This window comes from Anguilla anguilla, chromosome 19 (assembly GCF_013347855.1).
Source record: "Anguilla anguilla isolate fAngAng1 chromosome 19, fAngAng1.pri, whole genome shotgun sequence".
NCBI lineage: Eukaryota > Metazoa > Chordata > Actinopteri > Anguilliformes > Anguillidae > Anguilla > Anguilla anguilla.
The window spans coordinates 16,714,215-16,730,007 of NC_049219.1; the positions used below are offsets into that span (position 1 = coordinate 16,714,215).

General features: G+C 47.4%; 1 protein-coding gene across 2 annotated transcripts in view; it reads left to right on the top strand.

The window, feature by feature from the left end:
- The window catches only part of LOC118219125 (protein O-mannosyl-transferase TMTC2-like), a 45,627-nt gene extending 34,068 nt beyond the window's left edge, over window positions 1-11,559 (top strand). For both annotated transcript variants that reach the window (XM_035402040.1, XM_035402041.1), the window contains exons 8-12: window positions 1,818-1,939; window positions 3,871-3,952; window positions 5,522-5,636; window positions 8,938-9,001; window positions 9,331-11,559. In XM_035402040.1, coding sequence (XP_035257931.1) covers window positions 1,818-1,939; window positions 3,871-3,952; window positions 5,522-5,636; window positions 8,938-9,001; window positions 9,331-9,510 — 563 coding nt within the window. In that variant the 3' untranslated portion in view covers window positions 9,511-11,559. The remainder of the gene's footprint in view (window positions 1-1,817; window positions 1,940-3,870; window positions 3,953-5,521; window positions 5,637-8,937; window positions 9,002-9,330) is intronic.
- The last annotated feature ends 4,234 nt before the right edge of the window (window positions 11,560-15,793 follow it).

A 15,793-nucleotide genomic window follows, 5' to 3' on the forward strand; every position in this document is an offset into this window, starting at 1 on the left:
GTGCCTGACTGCTGATGGAAAGCCTGCATTGAGCCCCGAGAGTGGAGCTTTCTATGCAGCTGTTGATCAGCTTTTTGGCTCTGAATTATCATTATTATTATTATTATTATTAAGATGAAGAAGAATAAACAGAAAATACAAATCTTTCTCCCTCCCCTATAATCCTATTCTGTCTTGGAGTTTTGTGGTGGTTAATGTAAAACTCTGGTAAAAATGGCCACTTTAAATAAAAACTCTGATTAATTCGGTGAGCTAAATGCAAGGTGACAGCCAGTCCTGAATTAAGTCAGAGCATTTAGTTGAAGTGCTTGAGTTCAGTGGAAGAGACTGGGCATGATGGCGGCATATGGACCTGTCAGTGTTCTTGGCTTTGGGCCGGGTAAGGTTCTGGCCGGGGGCATGTCTGGGTTTCTCTGTCGTTTCTGGGTCACAGGTTCACCTGCGCTGTGTTCTGCGTGGGAATGCCAGCCCACCAGCTAGCCGCCGCTCAACTCTGGATCTGACCGCAGATTTATAAAATTGTCAGACATTTCCTGACTTTACAGAAACGGGGTACACGCTGCCATAGAGAGTTTTATGACATTGGCTGGTTTCTAGTTTCAGTTTAATCTGGCCAGCGATCTTATCATAACACCTGCGCGATATCTGTGGAATTATCTTTTTCTCGGAAAATGCGCTTTTCAACCTCCACTGGGTTATTGGCGGATTTGATACTGATCCCCTATTGGTCTTCAGACTGTGTGCATTTCTGACCTTTGGGGTCAGCTCCTCAGAGGTCCGGTGCTTTGGCCTGATTTGAGGTTGGCGGCCAGTGTTCGTATCCGATGCGAACCTGTCCGCAGTGAAATTGGAGACCCTTTGGTAAATCGGGGTTAAAATATATAAATAATGAACTGTGCTCACAGGTCTGAGTGAAAGCTGGACTCGCGTGCCACGGTCCTTTGTTATTTTTTCGCTAATTCAGTTATTGCGCTGAAAAAACTTTGTTCTGTGGGCATTTCACCCGCATGAGAGGGTGTTTTTGCAGCTGGGCAGGAATAATAAACAGGGGCCAGGCGTCAGGTGACGCCGGTCACCCCAGCCTCCGCTCTGATTGGTCCGGTCATCCGCAGCACGTTATTACATCAGCTGTGCTGCCACCCGGGGCCTCTAGATTTCTCTTATGCCCCAGAGGAGTTTGGGTAATGTAGTGTCTGCAACATCTGTCCCCCTGACTTGTGTGCATGCACCGAAGAGTCACAGTGGTCCTGCCTCTCACTCCCAGCTCAGCTCAACCCCAGGGACTGCCTCTGCGTTCTTAAAAGGTTTTACTGCATCGAGGGGGGGAAGAAGCCCCCGAATCCTTTTCAGAGCAAGCAGGGGGACATCAGTCATCAGGCTCTGGCTGCACTTTGAATTTATTTTAAATTTATTTTACGCTGTGTTCGAGGCCTGGGTGCTTTGGTTCCCGTGCACCACGGCTGGACCCGTTCCCTGTAACAGCGTATATCTTCTGCTCTTCATAACGACCACTTTCACTGTGGACTACGGTCATGGGGGCGCTCTATTCCCCAGAGTGTCGTGACTGCGCTTGAGAACACGAGCTACAGTGCTGGAGACTCCTTCCCATTGGTGCACAGCATGATCTGAACACTGTCCTGGAAGCTGCTGTTTGTGGAAGAAAGTTAAGATTGTTAAGCACGCCCTAGAGACGCATCTCCCCCCCGTTCCCTCTGGTTACAAACTGGGCTCTGGTGATGAGTAACCACTTTTGACAACTGGCCTATAGGGATAGTGGGGATGTGTGTGCTTCCATAACCTTTGACCTTTAACCCCAGGAGAGGCCTACATGAGGCTGAGTAAGCTGGATGACGCTGAGCACTGGTATCGAGAGTCCCTGAGAGCCAAGCCTGACCACATCCCCGCTCACCTGACCTACGGGAAACTGCTGGCCATCCGGGTGAGTCCGACCCCCATACCCTTCCCCCCCGCTCCCATGGCTGTCTCCACTGAGGTTCCACTTCTGCTATGACACAGCGAGGCAGTCATATGTCTGCAGTTGATATGCGCAGACATTTTGCTTTAATGGAGCGGCCATGATGGACTGCCCATCGCAGGTGGAAAGTGCTCCCATATGGGCCCATTAAAGCAGGCTGATGCAGGCGGGGACGTGGAGGGTCAGCCCAGTTTAAGAGCTGCTTTTGTGATCAGACTCAGGGCTCCATATTGCCTGCATTCCTGCGATCATTAGCCCTTTAAATGCTCTCCCTGCTCTCTCTGTTTCAGACACAGTAATGGCACTAATGTGCGCTGAGGCTGAAATTACTACGTTGTCATTTCAGATCAGTCATTAAAAATGTGCTTGTCTATCCCTGAACCTCATGAAAAATGTAATAATAAAAGAGGGAAAGAAAAAGAAAATGGAGCCCTAACTCCTGGGCTAAATGTTCGCAGGTTTGTTTGGGTGTTGCACAGACCGGTCTGTCTCCTGATGTCTGTGATTGAGCTGAATCATATGCTGTCTTTGTCACAGAGTACAGGGACTGAGGAACGTTAGCGCTGTGTGTGTCTGAGGCACAGCAGGCACTGGTTTAGTCCTGTGCGGCGGTGTCTTAGGAAATTGCGCAGTCCTTCTGATTGATAGGGTCGCTCCATTCTGCTGCTGGTTAAGTGCATCAGTACAAATCTCAGTCTCAGTTTGCATTTTCATGATCCTTTTCTGCATGCTGAAATTGAACTTTTTTTTTTTTTCCCCAAATTGCTCGTTTTGAGGGGCATCTTCTGATGGGTGGGGGAGGGGGGACCAGGTAGATGGAGGTATGTGTGTGTGTGTGTGTGTGTGCATGCGAGTGTGTGTGTGCATGTTTGCATGTGTGCGTGTATGTGTCTCTAGTATGTCGGAGTGGGTAAAGCCCCTGGTGAACAATGGTGACAGACAGCCTCTGGAACAGCTCAGATAGACACACGGCGTCTGGAACGGCTCAAAGACAGACCTGCAAGCTTTAATCTTCCCCTCTCACTTCCTGTTCCTGCTTCCTCTCATTTCCCACCTCCCACTCTGTTCTCTTCCTGTCTCTTCCCTGGGCAGGCAGGGCTTTGCAATGAGAATACTCAGCACACCTCCTCCTTTTCCTTTACTTCTGTTACTGCTGTTTTTCAGGTTTCATTTGACAGCAGGCCCAGCAAGCGAGTTGGTTTAGTGACATGTTGCTACTTCGGCCCTCTGCAGCAGCTTAATTTGCGTCAGCAGTTAAGAGCAAAAAGCAAGAGGAGCAAGTAGAAATCTAGTGTTTGAAATAGAACTCAAGTCTGTTATAGATCTGCCTGCTTATGTAATCCACTCCTTTCTGTGTCCATATCCATCTGTGTCTCTCTGTCTGAATGTGTATTTTGGCTGGTTCCTGTTCTGTTCCTGCCCTGTGGTGCTGCAGGGGCTTTGTATGACAGCAGATGTGTTTGCAGCTGACTTGGGTTACGCTTAATGAGAAACAACACACGGGATCGTCCCCCCTCCCAGACCTCATATCCTGTCCCTGTCCCCCCCCCCACTGCTCCCCCAAAACCTGCAATCCCCAAACGCAGCTGGCTTTCAAATATTACCCGTACACTTTCATTCTCACTGCTGTACCAGAAGTCCTGAAGGGGGAGAGACAGAAAGGGCTGGAGGACGAGTCTTCCCATGAATCACTCTGAGAACTCGCCTTCATGAGGGCGTCACGGGCGTGACCTTGCTGTGACCTCACTTTGACCTTTCTATGACCTTGCTATGCTGCTGTCATATGCACTCTAGCACACTGAAGTGAGCAAAGCCAAACGCACCAGCGCTTAAGAATGTCTAAGAACTGTCAACTGAGGGTTTAAAACAGCGAAACGATCCTCTGTGCTCTTCAGGGGCAGAAGGCAGAGGCTGAGCGGTACTTCCTGAAGGCGATAGAGCTGGACCCCAGGAAAGGGAACTGCTACATGCACTACGGTGGGTACTGTGTTCTGTTCTTTATTCTGTATGTCTCTCCTCCAGCACCACTCCATCCCTTCTCTTCTCCACCACCGCTCCATCCCTTCTCTTCTCCACCACCGCTCTATCCCTTCTCTTCTCATCAGTCGGCCCACTCCAGGAGAGCGTTTTGCACACCGTGCACGTTTAGATTCCATCGCACAGAAATGATCTGGTCATGCCATTTATTTTCTAACCCGTGGGAGGCTATTTAATGCACGCAGTGGGCACAGGCATCACTGCGGTGGACATTGTTTTTAAATAATGAAAGTGCTGTTCTCTCCGTCCTGGGAGTGCATGCTGGCAATCCATCTTTAGTTAAGAAAAAAGCCCAGACACGCGCATATTGATTTTTTTTTTTTGGCACTGGCAACAGAGAGCCTGCAAAGTCAGTGAATGAATCTTATTTATCAGGTCACTCCATGACTTTTTATTTTCCCCAGAACACACTTTGCAGTTCTGCCTGGCCAGTGAGCTGCTAGCCCCAGACTGGTCTCTGCTAAATGGACAGAAATGCGATGAGACTCTTTCTAGATGCTTAGTGCCGTTACTGTGAACGATCGTGTGCACACAGCAGCATGGTCATTAGTTCATAAATTCTTGGATAGCATTAGAAAAATATCCTGTGGATTTGGTTCCCTGGAAATTCCATTGTTGCGTTGTGAGTTCATTCATCTTTATGATGTTAATGGGAAATAAGACTCCCCAGCCCCACCTTCCATCCCGTTGTAGATTATAGTTCTGCCAAAGCAATTATTTCCCTAAAGATGCCAGTAACAGTAGCAACAATATAACTACATTACAGATAGTCACACCATTTTAAAGGTCTGTAATGATTTTATGAAGCAAAGTTAATATATCATTGAGGACAATTCTATTTTGCAGTAATAGCATGTTAGAGTGGTCTGCTTGTCACGGTCTCTCTGGCTATGTACTGGAGAGCGAGGCCTTTCTGTCCCTCTGTCTGTCCCTCTTTCTCCCTCATTATGGTCTGTTCTGTTATTTTGGGTGTGTTGGGTCAGGGGTCTGGCAGGTGATTGGGGCCTGTCCGGTGTGAGGGTGTCCCCTCTCTCTCTGTCTCTCTGAGCAGTTTGTTGGGTCTTGGCTCGCTCTGACCGATCTGCCTTGTCCTTCCCCTGTTCCGTGTCCTCTCTGGACTGCCTCCAGGGCGTTATCGCTGGTGTTCGCTGGCTGACACAGCCCCCCCACCCCCTTCCCAGAATGCACCTCCCGCAGCCCCTTGTGACCCATCGAAACCTCTTCACACGAGAGCACGCGGCCCGGCGGAAATGGCGGGAATCAGAAAATTCACACGGGCGTGTAATGGGCGCAGATAAGCGGCTCTTCCTGCCATTGTTCCAGCGGCTGGTGGATAAGTGCAGGGAGCGCGTGCCATGTGGACCGTCAGCCTCCAGGGGGCGCACCATTGGTGGACACGCTTGTGCTTCACATTGTGACCTTTAAAGCAGGGCTCCCGCCATCGAGGTAAAGTGCTCCAGGTCTGATGTCGTGTCCCCCTCTCTCTCTCTCTCCCTCTCTCTCTCTCAGGGCAGTTTCTGCTGGAGGAGTCTCGGCTGGTGGAGGCGGCAGCGATGGCAGAGAGAGCTGCAGAGCTGGAGAACGGCGAGTTCGACGTCGTCTTCAGCGCTGCTCACATGCTCAGGTACGGGGGTGTGTGTGTGTGTGTTGTGTGCGAGAGCGTGCGTGCGTGCTGTAGTGTGTATGTATAGTGTGTGTGGTGTCTGGGGGACTCAGTCCAGTAAAGAGCAGTGGGATTTCTGGCTGCAGTGCTGTAGTGCTCAGTGGTAGTTCTGTTGATGTGATTTATGGCCCCATCTCCCGCAGCCCAGTTCTTACAATCTATTCATCTTATTCCCCCCCCCCCCCCCCCCCCCACCAACACACACACACACACACACACTGCTCCCACTCTCCGGCTGGCTCTGGAGTTCTCTGTGGGACAGGGGGTACAGCCAAACTGGCGATGGGGTATCAGGGGGATTGGGGCACTCTTAAGGGGCACCCAGTCCTTAGTGCCCTGACCGGTGTTCTCACTACCCACAATTCCCCTGGAAGCCTTTTCTTTAGACAGGAGCTGCTCATCTACCTTTCCAGCTTTTCTTTTTTTTACATTTTTATTCAAACCCTTTTTTAGCTGATTGAGGATGGTGCTAATTGAGCCTTCAGTATTGGCCCATTTAAATGACCACGATCTTTAAATAATATTCAGGATGCTCGGCCTCCTTACCGTTTAATATCATAAATCCTGTGATTTGATGCTGGCCTTGATCCCGTTCTTGGCATCGTCACAGATTAAATGTGCTTTCACTGCAGAGACACGGATTAAATAAAGTGTCAGTTAGTGCATTAAGATTGAGATTAAGATTAAGAAGCGCTCTGCAGTTACCAAAAACAAGTGCAGCTCCAGCACGTTTAGCCTCTCAAACGACACTTAAACACTTAACCTTACTGGCTGAGATTGCTCCGGAACATCTCTGCTCTTGACTTTTGGCGGTGTTGCGTAATGGCTGGGGGACTGGGCTTGGAGCTCGGGGGTTGCAGGTTCACTTCCCCAGTGGGGCATAGCCGTCGTTCCCCCGTGAGCGGGGTGCTTTAGCTGAGCAGCACTTCGGTGAATATCCAGCTGTGCGAATGGATGTGTGTGAGGAATGTGCGCTGTGTCACTCTGTAAAAAGAATGTCTGCTAAATCCCTGAGGCGTGCATGCTCCCCAAATGTAAAAACTGGACCTCAGGGGCGCATCTAATATGTGACAGAGGAAAGCTGTAAAAGTTCTAGGTCCTGGCTCGTATTACAGCATCATGTTCCACCGCCAGTGCGTGTGCACTTCGTCCCCGACTCCTGTCAAATTTAAAGGTATTTACAGAAAGACAAATGGTGCCCTCAGCACAACGTGGCTGTAAGATCTTTCTGTAAGTGGTTAGGCATGTTTTCACTGCACCCATCAGCTCAATTCTGTGTGGCACAAATGTATGACCCCACAAGGTTTTAAAAAATAAAAAAAGCAATATGCTTTTTACAGTCCTCGCATATGGAATAGATTTGTGTTTTGAAGTGAATTTGTACGATAGCATCTGAATATTTTTAGTCTGTCATCTTATAAAGATCTTCCCAGTACTTACTGAATGCTTACTGTCCAGCTGTAAGGACTTATCTTCAGCAGAAAAAGCGGATTTAAAATAACACAATAGCGGAGGTCTAAATTCAGATGTCGTAAGATTCACCCAATTGCGGTCTGCCACACCACATCGAAGGTGGAAAAAAAAATAAGGATGGGAAATATTGTAAAACAAAAGGCCAGAGAAAATAAAATAAAGTAAAATTTAATGTAAGCATTCAAAATCAGAATTCCTATCTGTCATTCCCTTTAGAAAGTTATTCATAATTCATAACCCGTTCATGAGCTCTGTAATCAGAAGTAAAGCGAGAGTTGACTGGCGAAACCTGGTTCTTTCTTTCTGCTGCTTCTCATATTGAAATGATCTCCTATGGTAACGTCATGGGGCTGATGTGCCTGGAAGAAGGACTCCTTCCCTAAACTCTGTGACCGTGAAATCAGCGTGTAGTCCACCGAGCCAGTGCCCTGGGCGTAATCCGATAAACCCATCCGTATGAACGTGATATCATTTGTGCTTTTCCTCTCTGCTGTGCACCACATTGGGGTACAGTATGACATATCGGTCTATAAATATAGCATTCTGTGACATTTATGAGTATCATGTCATAGTCTTACATATGGATGGATTAAGTAGCATGTGTGTGTAAATGTGAGTTCAGCTGTGGAGTTTACTGCGTGCGCAGTGTAAGAACCTGCTGTCCTTCCCCTAAAAGAACAGCAGGAGTATTTGGACAGATGCAGAAGTCTGACCACGGGCCAAAAGGAAGGGATGTTTTCTCTGACAACACCAAAAATCCTTTCAGTGTCTTTCACGTTGCTGTGGTTGGGGTCGAAGGTCGCGACCTTGGAAACATGAAGACGGGAGGCACCCGTGGTCGGGGTGCAAATCCGGAATATGTCCTCTGGGATAGCTCTTTGATCTTATCGCTCCTTTGTCTTTTGTTACTTGGTAACAGTTTCTTAGTAACTTCCCCTCCAAAGCAACCCAAAACCTTTCTGAGGCCTTGTACTGATATGTAAAACACTGGTAACAGAGAAACGCTTAAAGATTGCACTGAAAGGATGGCTATCAAATATCCTAAAGGTTCTGGATAATGTGTTTATGTACTGTTATGTCCCAAAAGCCAACCCAAGTTCTAATAACCAGGGACTACAATGGACACAGTAACACAACAAAATGTTACAAACCAAACAAGGAGTCGAAATCTACATGCAATAACACAAAATAAGTCTATAAGGCTATTCCTTATCTAAAAGAAAGCAGTTTTAAAACCTCACTACCGGGGCAGAGCAAAAGGAGTGGGTCTTCCAGCATATGTTCTTCCTACTCTGGCCTGCCTAACTAAAAATGTGTTAAAACAAGAAAGATACAAAACTGCCTGATCACCTGTATCCTACAACAGAAAAGTACCAACAGAAAACAAAACACAGTAGCTGCAAAGCAGAAGGAAACAGAAGGAAGCAAAGGGAGTCTTAAAGAAATCTAAAAGCCAAAAAATCTCCAAAAGAAAGCCATCCCAAACTGCAGTGTCTTCAGACCCTATCCACTGGACTGTCAGGTGGACACAGGTGCGCATCGTCAGGCAATCAAGCCCTAATCAGCGCCACCTGCAGGACTGAGACAGACTGCAGACTCCACAGAGCAAGGGAACGTAACATACAGTATATCTGTAGTCCTGTCTGAATTTTTGCTATCTGTCTAAGCCCTGGTTAAACTGTGGCTCCTGCTCCTGAATTTTAAACATGTACGATGTCTTCAGCAGGAGCTGCATGTATTTTTCATTTTGATATGAGTGTAATGTGTGTTTGTTGTTTTTGCTGTGCAGGCAGGCCAGTCTGAACGAAGCCGCTGAGAAGTACTACGGAATGGCGGCCGGGCTCAGGCCAGACGTGAGTGACGCCCTGGGGTCATTAGTACTGGTGCTGTGCTTCTCCATCCACTCCACACCACTGCTGTGCTTCTCCATCCACTCCACACCACTGCTGTGCTTCTCCATCCACTCCACACCACTGCTGTGCTTCTCTATCCACTCCACACCACTGCTGTGCTTCTCCATGCACTCCACACCACTGCTGTGCTTCTCCCTCCACTCCACACCACTGCTGTGCTTCTCCCTCCACTCCACACCACTGCTGTGCTTCTCCATCCTGCTTTACCCTGCTTTACCCTGTTTTACTCTGTTTTACCGTGTGTGTGTGTGTGCGTGCATGTGGTCCAGTATCCAGCAGCTCTGATGAACCTGGGGGCCATCCTCCACCTCAACGGCAAACTCAGGGAGGCGGAGTCTAATTACCTGCGAGCCCTGCGGCTGAAACCGCACGACGTCATCACCCAGTCCAACCTGCGCAAGCTGTGGAACATCATGGAGAAGCAGGGCCTGAAGACCGCCGGCCCGTGACCCCCCCAGGGGGGTGGGGGGTCGGATGCCCTCCGTAAACGCAGCCGGAGCCGGGCGGGGACACAGCGGGGGCCCTACAACCGGACGCTGGGCTGGGGGGGCCGCTGGGAGGCCCCTGGACACTGCTGATTGGCCGAATCTGAGGTTCTCCTGGGGCTGTGGAAAGAGTGGGGCGGGGGGTGGGGGATACTGTGCAGGAGGAGGAGGTGAGGCCTTCACTGCAGCAGCGGAAGTGTTACCGTCTCTGTGACTTCTGCTCGCGGGTTGTGGCGGTGTCCATGGTGACGGGAGGGGGGTTACTGGTCACCCGTCTAAGCGCGGTGGGAAGCCGCTACGCTAACGGGACGGGAGTCCTGCGGTGTTTTTAGAGCAGGACCCCAGAGCCGTCTCTGGTGCTCTGAGTTACACACGCCGTCCTTCATCTGCTGGATATTTCGCACAGACGCTGAGTGACTGTGAGGGGGCTTCCTGTGAAGCGTGTGTGTGTGTGCGCGCATGTGTGCGAACAGCCAATCACAGTCTGAGTACAACAGCAGTCAAAGCACCCCTGTGTGACCGGTTCTCTGAACAGGGCAGTGTGGAGTCCACCACTAACACCTTAAATACTCTGTGTGCCCTACTCTAAAAGTGTACATTACATTTTTTTAAATTCTGTTTCTAGGAATAAAAATAAGAGAGTGGTAAGATACCACCTCTTAAGCTGTCCAAGGACAGGCTGTATGTTTATACTGAATGAGACATTTTGCCAAAAGGTATTTTATTTATTTTAATTTTTAGGTCAGTTTGAGGGAAAAGTTAAGTGACACTTAACATAATAATTTAAATTAAACTCTTTAATGTGCCGCCACTTGGTCTGACCATTAAATGTGGTGCAAAATTCAGAAAGCATGGCAGAGATATCGTAGATCATTATATTTTACAAATATGGTTGCTGACTTATCAGTTTCAGTCATACACTTTAAGCACAGTGACCGTAGCATCAGAGCTCTGACTGACTGTAGTCATCTTTCCACTTTGTCTGCACAGACTGTACACTCCGCTAACCTTCTGACACAGTAGCTGCTCATTCGTTGGGGAGTTTAAATGCATGGCGCTCTTGCGTTCTGTTTTCGTGTGTCTGTGTGTCTGTGTGTCTGTGTGTCTGTGTCTCTGTGTTGTGTGTGTGTGTGTGTGTGTGTGTGTGTGTCTCTGTCTCTGTGTCTGTGTGTTGTGTCTCTGTGTTGTGCGTGTTGTGTGAGAGAATTGAGCTCTTTGCCGTTGCCAGATGGGCAGATTCAGAACATGTGTAATAAATAAGGACCCGTTTTCATTCCAGTATTTAGTGTCTTTGGGGATACTTAAAGAATTTCTGCAGCTCTCATTCTAATTTTAGGATGTAAGTGATTTCTATTGTTTTTATTTCTGCAGACTCTAATGTTTCTCTAGCATGACATTCATAACGTTTGGCCACAGTAATGCTCGATACAGTACTTGCTACTACTTTCCAGCTAAATTAGGAGGGATCTGAGAGGAATCTCTCTAATGCGGTTTCGTGAAGGTTCAGTATATCCTTTTGCCAGTTTTTCCATGTCATTTCCTGTTTATTAAACTAATTGTGCACTCTTATCTAGCACATCTGACTACACTGTGTCCTGTAGTCATGTTTCATTTGAAGTATGCCCCAGTCATACCCTGTCCACTAAATGCACCACCTGACTCTGCCTCGGTTTTTTTTTTTTAAATCAGTAACTGTCTACTCCAGGAATCATACACACTGCCCCCCCCCCCCCCCCCCCCCCCCCCCCCCCCCCCAAATGACCAATATCTATGGTAATAATTCAAAAAACATAAATACACACACTTCTTGTGGAAAAACTTTAATACAATAAAGTAAGCTAGATGTTAGGGGATGTCTCTGCTCAGGGATTCTAGGTAGAGTGTTTCAGAACTCTGCCAGTGGAGCACAAAGAGTGTTTAACAAAGTAAATGTTTTATTTTTTATTGTTGCATTTGTATAAATTATCAAGATTTGTACCATTTTTGTAAAATAAAACTGAATAATTATGGGACTCTTGCTGTTGCTTTTTCCCCCCGCATAGTGAAATGATAGTCATTCTTTTAGGTTTATGGCTGGTTTGTTTTTATGCATTTCATTTTATTGTATGTATTGAAGATTTGGTATTTTGACCAGTTTTCTACTTTTTAGGTGAAGCAGGTGCAGGTAATGTCAGTCTCTTATTTGGCTCTTAGTTAAAATTCTTTGAAAATTTACAATGCGAGGGACCATGAATCATTTAAAATGGTACTGCTCTCCTCCCTGATCTCTTCCTGCTGTTTCCATATATATAAATATTACAAGTGCACAGCTGTGGAATATATTGTGGAGGAATACCTGCATATTCCCAGTGTTTGAGTGTATTCTGTTTCTGCAGGCGTAGCTGAGGCAGTAAAGGCAGTGTGTGAGATGTATGGCTGCAGAGCAGCTGGAAGGCCTTGCAGACGGAGGAGGAGCCAGCTGTAATGCATCAGCCTGAGAGAGGCGCTCTGACTGACCGTGTCTGCTTTTGTCTCAGCGCTGCTAAATGGACGTGTAGTCTCTCCTGCACGTCTGGCTGAGCCGGCGTTTCCTCGTCCGTCTCGTGTGCGCTGGCGTGGAGACTGACGGACAGGCGTACAGACGGCCTGTTTTACGGGGTGTCCCCCGGGGGATTTCGTCTCCCCGCTCTGAGGTAATCGCTGCTGCACTCGGGCCTCCCTGTCCATCAGTCTGTTACGTGGGCCGCTCTGCTATCCATCAGTCCGTCACGTGGGCCGCTGGGCTGGTTGCTAAGGAATCCCAGCTCAACCGTCTCTCAGGAGTTTAAAGCCAAATCTACAGTTATAGCGCTTTAAAAGTGGTGAACATTGGTCAGTGCGTTGAGTCTAGCGGCTTTTCCCAGGCAACTGGTTCTGTTTGTGTAACTCTGGGTTTGTCTGAAGTGAGCAGTTTAACCACCTGCTTCACTTATTGCACAGCTTCAGCTAAGATGTACAAATTAAGTGAGTGTTTTACCATGACAAATGTGTACAACCTGACATTAAACTAAGATGGTGGGTAGTAAATGATCATCATCTTTCCAAGGTGGAGGGGGGGATTAAACTGCTTGCCCCAGGTACTATAACCACTGAGGACTTGATTTACACAATCGCTCAGAAATGTCATGACAGTTTAGTGGTAATCAGACAGTTACAACCCAGAGGTGATTTCTGTGATTCCAGTCTGTCTGGGCTCTTCCTCCACTTACTGCTGGGGAGTTTTTCCTTAAAGTAGAACATAAAATAAAGACTGTAAAAAGTAAGTGTTCTACACAGTACTCAACTCTCTTAAAATGAGATTACAGTACCTCAGGCAAGCAGACTTTGGGGAAATGTATTTCATTCATGGAAGCGTTGTTTAGACATGGTAACAAACTTGGTTACAGGACCAGGTTTGGCCACAAGTAGGTGCTGGAGATGCAGCAGACCTGCAATAACAGGTCATTAATATGAATAACACTGATTTTTTATACATTATTTCAAAAGTCCGGGCTGCAGCAGAGTCGCAGCCTGTTGGGCTCTGCTGGCCGTGGGGAAGCGCCGGTGGCTCTCTCAGCTCGGGGGGGGGAATGCCGTTTGGGCTCTGCTGGCCGTGGGGTAGCGCCGGTGGTGCCCTGTCCGCTCGGGAGGAGAATGCCGTTTGGGCTCTGCTGGCCGTGGGGAAGCGCCGGTGGCTCTGTCCGCTCGGGGGGGGAATGCCGTTTGGGCTCTGCTGGCCCTGGGGAAGCGCCGGTGGCTCTCTCAGCTCGGGGGGGGGAATGCCGTTTGGGCTCTGCTGGCCATGGGGAAGCGCCGGTGGCTCTCTCAGCTCGGGGGGGGGGAATGCCGTTTGGGCTCTGCTGGCCGAGGGGAAGCGCCGGTGGCTCTGTCCGCTCAGGAGGAGAATGCCGTTTCTGTGGACTCGGCAGAAACCCCCGCCCCTGAACCGTAACCAGCTGGACGCGGTTCTTACAGCCCTTTCATGGTCACTGGGCTGAATCGGAAGACCGCCTTCTGGAACATTCTCTTATTATTGCTCAAGGCCGTTGACAAAAGAGTCCTTGCCTTTGCGCGTTCTGCTGAAAGTGTGGACAAGCGTGGATAATTGGCTCTTGGTTTGGTTTCAATGACAAAAGTTTCCACACTTATTTCACATCGAGTCTGTCATTTTTTAAATTTTTTTCTCCCAAATAAAAAGGTTACTTTTCAAAAGGAGCCATTTTCCAAGTTGCACATTTGCACATTACAGAAAGTGCAAGCAGAAGTGGGTCTGGCAGATTAAGTGTTGATGTGAATATGGAACATTTTATTCTTCATGGTATCCCATATGAGAAAAATAATGCACTATAGTATACCTGAATTCTAATGACATTTTATTGAAAGTTTTCAGGCCCCACTACTTTTTGTATGACCTTTTGCATTTAAATGGATTCTAATGTAGAGAGTACAGACAGGAAGTCACAGTGGCACAGACCCTGACGACTGAGCTTGTGGAGGAAGGTGAGGAAGGTGAGTCACCTACCCGTCATGATTGAGTTTGGGATTGTCATTGCGCACACACACACACGCACGCACGCACGTGGCCCCACACACACACACGCATGCGCGCGCACACAGCCAGGTTTTCATCCTTCTGAGCTGTGAGTAGGAATCCTGCTGAAAGGCGAGACGAGGCGCAGTCCTTTTTCCAGATATGCCTCCGTTAAATCCGTTTAGTCTGCCCACTTCAGCTGAAAGCCCAAGGCCGGTTCAGTGTGTGTGCGCTCGCCATAAACGCCTGTCTTTCAACGCTGAGCAGGCTAGTTAGGGTCCGCTGTGCTGGGAGAACGCCGTATCAGTGTCTTATCAAAGCAAACACTGATCACAGAACAGCAGCCATGATAAAGTACACCCCACAACCCCACCCCCGCTGCTCTCTGCCAGCTTTCCACTTTCACATTATAACTCCAAATATTTCCATAATAAATGAATATTCCCCCGCGCGATGTCAAACACGGTTAACACATTGCAGCATATTAATTCTGCGTGCGCGGCAACGCTAATGCAGTTCAGTCCATTTATCACCACGGGAACCGGCTTTAGTTTAGGCTGAACTTCAATATTTCACCACTGTTTGTACAGTATGTTGGAACAAGCACGTTAAAAGGAAAAACCTACACCCCCGCTGGCTTTAAAGTATAATGGTGCTGATGAAAAATGCATTTAGGCTTCCATAGTGAATATGGAGAGCGGTTTAGCTCTGCACTGGTTGGGTGGATTTGTCTGTATTCTTGTCAGTGCCTTTGGTGTAGTATTATTGCAGATGCTTATAGGTGCTGTACTTACAGGTGCTTATTCACTGATGTCTCACACCACAGAACCCACATCAACCTGAGACCAGACGTGCCACTTACACAGCTCTTTCTGTAGGGATGCCCATCTCAAGGGATCAATCCATGTGAGTATTTCATTTATATAGTATTTCCGTTTTTTGATTTATCTTAAAATAAATTTTTCAAAATGTCCTTTGCTTACTGTTCATTTTTTTTCTTAAGTCCTCTTGCAAATAAAATTTCTGCTGCAGAATTAATAAGTGACCTTGCAGGTTGTATTACAGTATAGCGAGCTTGTGACATTGTCCAGATGGTTACATGAACTCCCCTGGGCCATCTGTATGCATTCCCAAAAGCTAAAGGACGTATAAACACAAAGCACTTTCAGCAGAAACCTGGAATAATGGCTTGTTTCTTTTAGCAAAACCTTGTTGACTTCTTCGTGAAAATATACCTCCATCTTGTGTTGCTGGGAAACTGACATTTCTGTTTTCAGAAATTCCCATCACACTTTGACTCCAGGAGTTTCAACACCTCTGTGCGATGTATGTTTTAAAACGTGCCACATGATCTGTAGGAAAGAAAATATTTTCCCCTCAAATTTTTTTTGATTTTTTAAAGAAATTTTCCTTACTGGCTACAGTTTACACCGTAACATTTTTACTCAATAAAAATATGTTGCTGTAAAATTACTGTATTTAGCCACTTAATAATTGAGCAATACTTCAATGCTCCCAAATAATTTTGAGTTATATTATTCATTGTAATATTTTGTTCTAAAGGTCTTATTCTTTAAATGCAGCGCTTGCTAATTTTCTGAAATCTCTGGCAGTTGGCATCCCTTGGTGCTGTTTTTGGTCCCTTCCAGCTCTGGAACACACAGTAAGTATTTATTCAGAACATTAGCACAGTGCAGTCTTCCCAGGCAAATTTACTTG